General features: G+C 51.5%; 2 protein-coding genes across 2 annotated transcripts; one reads left to right on the top strand and one right to left on the bottom strand.

Annotated features, from left to right (window-relative positions):
- Positions 1 to 32: 32 nt before the first annotated feature.
- LOC120456385 (translation initiation factor eIF-2B subunit epsilon) lies at positions 33 to 3,033 on the bottom strand. Its single transcript, XM_039643210.2, has 5 exons — positions 2,844 to 3,033; positions 2,636 to 2,760; positions 1,252 to 2,540; positions 910 to 1,196; positions 33 to 849 (listed from the first exon to the last, which is right to left on the bottom strand). The coding sequence occupies exons 1-5, from the start codon at positions 2,934 to 2,936 to the stop codon at positions 631 to 633; spliced, it is 2,013 nt and encodes a 670-aa protein (XP_039499144.1). The 5' UTR covers positions 2,937 to 3,033; the 3' UTR covers positions 33 to 630.
- Positions 3,034 to 3,158: 125 nt separating this feature from the next.
- On the top strand, positions 3,159 to 7,579 carry LOC120456382 (type II inositol 1,4,5-trisphosphate 5-phosphatase). The gene is made up of 9 exons (XM_039643205.2): positions 3,159 to 4,027; positions 4,096 to 4,282; positions 4,545 to 4,806; positions 4,868 to 5,053; positions 5,117 to 5,449; positions 5,512 to 6,388; positions 6,468 to 6,654; positions 6,716 to 6,940; positions 7,014 to 7,579. The coding sequence occupies exons 1-9, from the start codon at positions 3,920 to 3,922 to the stop codon at positions 7,199 to 7,201; spliced, it is 2,553 nt and encodes an 850-aa protein (XP_039499139.1). The 5' UTR covers positions 3,159 to 3,919; the 3' UTR covers positions 7,202 to 7,579.
- Positions 7,580 to 7,714: the final 135 nt, after the last annotated feature.

Below are 7,714 nucleotides of genomic sequence, written 5' to 3'. Positions count from 1 at the left end.
AAATGGCTAAAATTGAAAATTTCTGTTGAACATAATCTGTGAACGCCATTTGGTGGGGAATTTAATTGCGAGTTCAACGATGTATGACATTCCATATTCAGACAGTTCCTTCTATTTTTATAAACTAAAAACCGATCATTTTTGGGAAGAAAATCGTGATTGGCCAAAAATGGCTTCTTAACTGGAATTTTGTATCATAACTTTCTATTAAATCGTCACAAAGCAAAATAGAATACTGTTTTGCGTAGCTTATGAACCCAACTAACGATCCATATCACTTCTTTCCTGCTGATTTGTTAAAATAAAATAATTTGTTGAATTTCGCCATCATGATTTTAGCAAAAAATTGGAAAAGTTAAAAGTTTTCAGGCTCGAATGCCAATCCATTTGGATTTTAATTACAAGCTCAACGATGCATCCGACTTTATATTTCGACCATTATCTCCAATGTTGTGGCCAAAAAACTAGCAGTTCTCGGACGCAAAATCGGGATTTGGCAAATATATGTGTCTAGAAAAATCTAGCGACCTTAGAATTATTTTCCATTTCTCTGCTCGGTCTCGGGCATTGGGATAAGCAAGGAAATTACTTAAATAAAATGGGAATAAAAAATAGAGGCCAAGTCTTTGATTAGTCTTCCTCGTCGTCGTCATCATCATCTTCCTCACTGGACTGATCCAACCAAGCCACGAGTTTTGCGAGGCTTTGACGCAGGTGTGCATGCTCCTCCTCGTCCAACTGCTCGAACCAGGCCTGGATGGCACTCTCGGACACAAAGTCCTTGTCGTACAGATAGTGCACGATCTGCGAGATCTTCTCCCTCACCAGATGATTCTCCTCGTACACATCCTGCGGGAAGAAGAGATTGGTAAATGGGGTTTTTTTTTGTGAAAATGATGGGGACAGCACCTCCAGCGCCTTGAGACAATCCATCATGGCATCCTCGCTTTTAATGTAGTTGGATACCACAGGTCCCAATTGTTTGAAGGCGGCGTTTATGGCGACTAGTACGTTGTTGTTGGCCGGTTCCACGATGCTCTGCATGCCGAAAACGGCCTTCACCACGTTGAAGTTAACTTCCTTGAGAGACATGTTGTACGCATAGCGCGAGGAGTTGATTTCGAGGACAAGGAAGTCAGGATTGGACTTCTCCCGAAAGCCCCGTGTCAAGGAATCGATTACTTCGCCCAGGAAAACTATGGTAAAACATGATCAGAATGGCTTTCAATTACACATGCAGACAGCACTCACTGTTTGTGTCATCGGGCAGCGGTGTCACTGCTCGCGAGCCGTCCTCGTCGTCCTCGCTGAAATCGCTGCAGTAGCTGATCTCGTCCAGCGGCGCAAGCAAGTCTCCCATTTTGGGTATACAGAGCGCTTGCTGCGGCAACAAGTCCTCGCCATCCGAGTCCTCGGGATCACCCGTCGTCAAATCGCTGACAATGTAGGCATTCGGACCGATGCTCTTCAGCTCCACTGCAACCTCATCCTCGCTGCGTCGTCTGCTGGGCGTGCTGGTGATGAGGGTCTTCGCCAACGTTGTCTTGGCAGGCAGCACGCTTTTGGCGCCGAGCACACAGCCCGCGCTCACTTCGCAATCCACGTTGATGATGGCGCCATCGCCGACCACGCAGTGTTCCAGTTTGCAGTTGTCCATGACGGTGACGCCGGCCATAAGGTACGCATTGGTCAGTCGACAGTTCTTGCCAATCCGGCAATTGGCGCCAATAACGCTGTCACTAATCACGGTCCCACTGTCCACATGACTGCCCGCTTGGATGACCACGTTCTGCAGCAAGGCCACTTTCGAGACATGCGCCTCGGGGCTCTTGTAGATGTTGTCCTTGTGGAAGACGTACTGCTGCTGCAGCTTGTAAAGGCCAATGTCCGGCACGAATGGGTAGGCCCACCGGTTGATGATGTCCCGGCTGACCAGCTGGTAGGCCGGCCAGTTGTTCACCTTGTGCGCGTACTGGGCTGCCGGCAGCATGGCCACATATATCCTGCTGTCCAGCAGCTCTTCGTTTATCAGCAGACCGCGAACGAAGTCATCGCGCGTCTGAAAGTCAAAGTTGTCGTTGAACAGCGACAGCATTGAGGGCGAGCCAATGGCAATCTGCGGATCCAAGAGATTGTGGTGCAGCGCCACACACGAGTTGCCCAGGAAGACGTCCAGCGGTATTTGGTAGCGTGACTCCTTGTGGTGCATCCGCAGCCGCTGGTGGTAGTGCAGCCGATCGTTGCGACGGTCCACGGCGATCAGCAGCTCGTTGCCAGTGCGCACATTGTTGGCACACTCCTTGAACACCAGCGTGGCGGCGGTGCCCTTGTCGAACTTGGCCTGCCGCTTGTGCTGCTCGAGCACCGGGCGCAGATCGGCATTGGTCACCGTATCGGCGCCAAGCAGTATAAAGTTGCCACGGATCAGCGCCTTGTTGTCTAGATCCCGCATGGCGTCGCCGAAGCAGCGACAGCCCTCGTCGCCGATCACATGGACGGTCATCTTGAAGGACCACGCTGCGTCCGTGGCAATGCCGGCCCTGCAATGTAACGAAATGAATCGATTGAATATCAGTAGCCGCAACATCCCATGATTCCCGGTAGCCACTGCAACTTGACCCACACCCACACCCACCTGATGTGCTCCCGTATGCTCGAGCGGTAGAGGCTGGTGTAGACGAACACCTCCTCCACGCCGCTGCGATTCAGCGCCATGAGCGCATAGTCCAGCATCCGCACGTTGACCAGCGGCAGCAGAGCCTGTAGAGAATCGCATCGAATTGAATTGAATTGCAACTAATTGAATGGAAACGGACGCAGCCAGTGGACTGCTTGCTACTCACCGTGGAGCCCTCGTCGGAGAGGGGCTTGAAGTTCCACACATTGTTGTCGGCGATCAGCACCGCCTGCACGATCTCCTTCTCGAATTGGGCCATCTTTTTGGTATTGCGGGCGCTAGTTTCGCCACAAAACTGGACAATTGCTTTGCTGGCCACTGGTGCGTTTGCGATTGCGGCATGCCCATGCCGTGCACTTGCAGCCTGGTCACACTGTCAGCTGTGTTAGTCGGGTCGCAAACCATTTCTGATTGGACCAAAAATACCAACGCCGATTGTAATGGCCGCATTTCAGAGCATTGCCACTCTGGTCACACTTCGAAAACGGCTGCAAAAGTCGCCCGGAAAATAAATAAATGCTAATAAATATAATGATCACAGCGGCGTAATAAGCACGCGTGCCACTCTGTCTGTGCTGTGTTCCCACCGCACCGCCTACCCCGCGCCGCAGCAGCCGCCGGAGACGCGCTAGATCGCGCTGAATTGTCAATAATTGTCATCACATTACCGATGAATAAGTGCCTCTGTGCGCGACTGTGTGCGAGTGTGTGTGCGTGCGTTACACCCACCTTGAGAGAAACAACAACAACAAAGCTGGGCGAGAAAACAAACAAACGGCGGCGATAACGCTGAACACGACTCCACAACTCCGATTCCGCCACGGTCGCGCTGCCCAATAGCAGGGTCACCCGGCCAGTTGCAGTGGCTCACCATCGCCATCGTCCTCGGCCCTCGTCATTAGAAAACAAACAGCCAGCTCTACCAGTCGCAGTCCAGCAGAAAATCGAAGAGCTCCCCATTCCCAGCCGACGAACACCCGCAGCAGACGAACAAAAATCGCGCTGGGCGTTCGCGCCAACTATAAATAGAAAAGAGCAACGACGCAGCCAACTGTCCATACTGCCCGTATCCATATCTGCATACATTTATCGACGCCGCAGAAGAAACCGCTCGAGTATTACCCTTCATTCCGAGATTAGCGCAGCGATCTCTTGGCAAACAGGCGGCGCAGGAGGATATAGCTGGGCAGGGAAAACGGAGGCGCACTTAGAAACTTTATCAGTAAGCAGGAGACGGGGGAAATGGACACGTTGAGCGAGGCAGTGGCCAATGGAACCGCTACGGCGGCCACCAGAACGACCAAGGACATTGTGAAGGAGCGCTTCAAGGAGGACGAAACCATAGAATACGTAAGCAATCATCCGTAATCCATCATTCGATAAATGCTGCTATTAAACCTAAAATCCTTTGCTTGCAGATATTCGAGGCGTATCAGATCAAAGGTCATGAGTACTCCAATCGCCTACTGGCACTGGTCACATCGCAGTCGGGCGGCACGTTCGCCATCATCGCCTTCTCCTACTTGCGCACTCCGCTGACCGCTGCGAACGAGCTGATCGTCAACAAGGTGTTCGCCATCGACCACAATTTCCAGTTGCGACAGGGTGAGCAGGGGGCATGCACCATCGGGCAGCCTAACGTTGTTAGCTAAACAACAAATTGCACAGTGACTGTTTGTCAAGCCGTCACAAAACCAATAAGTTTGCACTTCTTATGGCCACATGACAGAATACCTATGCATATAGCTAAGATTATATGTGCATTCTAAATAGTTTCAGCTGTGATGAAAGCAAACTAATTAGCGAAAGCACCCTCGAAGTTTAAGTTTGCACGTTTTAATCATAATTTTGTAATATATTTTTGCAGACAGCAAGACCTCGATCACCACGCAACAGTTTGACCTGTCCACAGCCGAGGATGGGCCCATCAAGTACTACTACTATGCCACGGAGAGCGACCACTACGAGGAGTTTGTGGCCAAGGTGATTTCCTTCAAGAGCACCATGGCACAGCATGATCCCGAGACGGTGCTTAACTTCAGGTGGCTGAACGACTACCGGCAAATCGGCGAAGTGAAGCAGGAGCTGAAGAAGCGGGAGAGCGAGTACATTGTCTACAAGGACATCATGTGAGTTGGCAACTGCCCTATCAAGCGAGAGTCACCTCACTAACGGGTTCATTTCTTGCAGAATCTACTGCGCCACTTGGAATGTGAACAACAAGACCTGCTGCGACAGCAGCAATCCACTGCGAGCCTGGCTGGCATGCAGTGAAAAGCCGCCGGACATCTACGCGATTGGACTGCAGGAGCTGGACACACCCACAAAGGCTATGTTGAACTCCACCCAGATGCAGGCCCTCGAGAAGCAGTGGATGTGAGTGTGTGCCACATGTGTTGTATAGGCTCGCGCTTAATTGGTTGGTTCTTACTTGCGCAGCGATAATATGATGGAGAGCGTTCACCCAGACGTGGAGTACGAGATCCTAATGTCGCACCGCCTGGTGGCCACTATGTTGACGGTCATTGTGCGCAAGCAGCTGCGACAGCACATCATCCGTTGCCGGCCCAAGTCGGTGGCCCGCGGCATCTTCAATACGCTTGGCAACAAGGGCGGCGTCGCCATCAGCCTGCAGCTCAACGAGGGCAACATCTGCTTCGTGAACTCTCACCTGGCGGCCCACATGGGCAACGTTGAAGAGCGGAATCAGGACTACAACGCCATCGTGGAGGGCATACGCTTCGACGACGGACGAACAATCAGTGACCATGAGTAAGTTTGGAAAATAACTGCATTGATATTATTTTACTCCATATCATTCTTTCTTTTTTTAGTCACATCTTCTGGCTGGGCGATTTAAATTACCGCATTCAGGAGCCGCCTGGCCAACAGCGACCAGGACCACTGAGCGATGCCCAGACGTACGAGCTGCTCCTGCAGTACGACCAGCTGCGTCAGGAGATGCGGCGAGGAAAGTGCTTTGAGGGCTACACCGAGGGCGAGATCAAGTTCCGGCCGACGTACAAGTATGATCCGGGCACGGACACCTACGACAGCAGCGAGAAGCAGCGTGCGCCGGCCTACTGCGATCGAGTGCTCTGGAAGGGCACGCGCATCGAGCAGCTGGTCTACAACAGCATCATGGAGATTCGCCAGAGCGATCACAAGCCCGTGTACGCCGTGTTTCAGGTGAAAGTGAAGACGCGCGACGAGATCAAGTACAAACGGGTCCAGGAGGAGGTGCTGAAGGCAGTGGACAAACGGGAGAACGACAACCAGCCGCAGATCAATGTCGAGAAGACGGTCATCGATTTCGGTACAGTGCGTTTCAACGAGCCGAGCACACGGGACTTCAACGTCTATAACAACTGCCCACTACCTGTGGACTTCAGTTTCAAAGAGAAGGACATACACGCCATCTGCGAGCCATGGCTGCATGTCGATCCGCGCCAGGACTCGCTGCTGATCGACTCCGCCCGAAGCATACGGCTAAAAATGAACGCCAATGTGCGGACTATTGCCGGATTGCTGCGCAAGATCCGCGCCAGCGACAACTTCGATATTCTCATCCTTCACGTGGAGAACGGGCGGGACATCTTCATCACGGTTACCGGCGACTATCAGCCCAGTTGCTTTGGCCTTTCCATGGAGACGATGTGCCGCACCGATCGACCACTAAGCGAGTACTCTCAAGATCAGATTAAGCAGCTGGTAAGTTTCCTGCATTTTCTCCATTTTTGTAATATTCCTTTTGAAGTATATACTAATTATGAATCACGTTTCGTTGCAGATGAATGACGAATCACCGGAATACCGTGTGACGATGCCCCGGGAATTCTTTCTGCTGATCGACTACCTGTACAGGCAGGGCTCCAAGCAGGTGGGCGCCTTCCCGTCCTATGACTCGCGTCTCTCCCTCGGCGCTCAGTTTAATTCGGTGCGCGACTGGTTGGACACCTGGTCGGATGATCCGTTCCGTAAGTAGACTTCGTATAATTGTGTCCATACTAGTTCTGAATATTCCTGTACGATCTGCAGCTGCCAACGCCGAGACGGCTGCGCAAGCGCTGCTGCTTTTGCTGGATCTGCCGGAGCAGGCGCTGCTGGAGCCGGTGGTCGAGAATCTGCTGGAGTGCACCAACAAGTCGCAGGCCATGGACTACATTTCGCTGTTGAGCCCTCCGAAGCGCAATGTTTTCATGCACCTGTGTATGTTCCTGCGCGCTGGCATCGAGAGTCAGTTCTACGATCTGCATCAAGTCGGTGCGTAGAGAAGATACACAAACATTGTACAACCATTGTAACGCCTTTCCGCCTTTCCATCCTCTCCACACAGCCTCCACCTTTGGCCGCATTCTGTTGCGCAGCACCGAGCGTGCCGCCTGGATGGACTACCACAGCCGGTGCAATCAGTTCATGAGGCTCTTCATCGACACCGACGTCGAGGCGATGGGCAACGGCAATGAGGGCGCCGGAACTGGAACAGGCTCCGGATCCGGGAACCGGGCCGGTCTGCAGGCATAGAACCGGATATCGCGCGCGATAGATGTACTCTGTTGATAGTTACGCATAGTGTTTAGGCTATTTATTTTACTTGTTGGTACTTTGTTGGCACTTAGCATTTATGTTTTCTCTGTTTTAACTGTTAATTGTTTGTGCCCGCCCTCCGTTCATTCCAACTCGGTTGTCCCCGCCTGCATCACAAATCCACGGAGACACGGAACCAGCAACGCAAAGATAAATGAATTGTGTAAATAAGTTATTCGAAATGTGTGCTGCACACGCGTTAAGTCGATGTTTCGTTCAGCACGATTGCTTGTTAGTTTAGATTAATGAAGTGACCCTCTTACATCCCCGTTTCAGTTGTAACTGAAAAATAAATGAACACCGTTACATACAGTATCAATGTATATTCTGAACTTATTTTTCCTGCGTCCTCTACATACATAAAGTTTCAAAAATTGAAAAAGCGCGCTTCGTAGTCGTGAGCATGGATGATATTGATTAAATTCCCAAAGTCATCGACTTTGCTGTAGT

This window comes from Drosophila santomea, chromosome X (assembly GCF_016746245.2).
Source record: "Drosophila santomea strain STO CAGO 1482 chromosome X, Prin_Dsan_1.1, whole genome shotgun sequence".
NCBI classification, from domain to species: domain Eukaryota; kingdom Metazoa; phylum Arthropoda; class Insecta; order Diptera; family Drosophilidae; genus Drosophila; species Drosophila santomea.
Note: the sequence above shows the minus strand (reverse complement) of the source record. Positions and strands in the feature narration are given on the sequence as shown.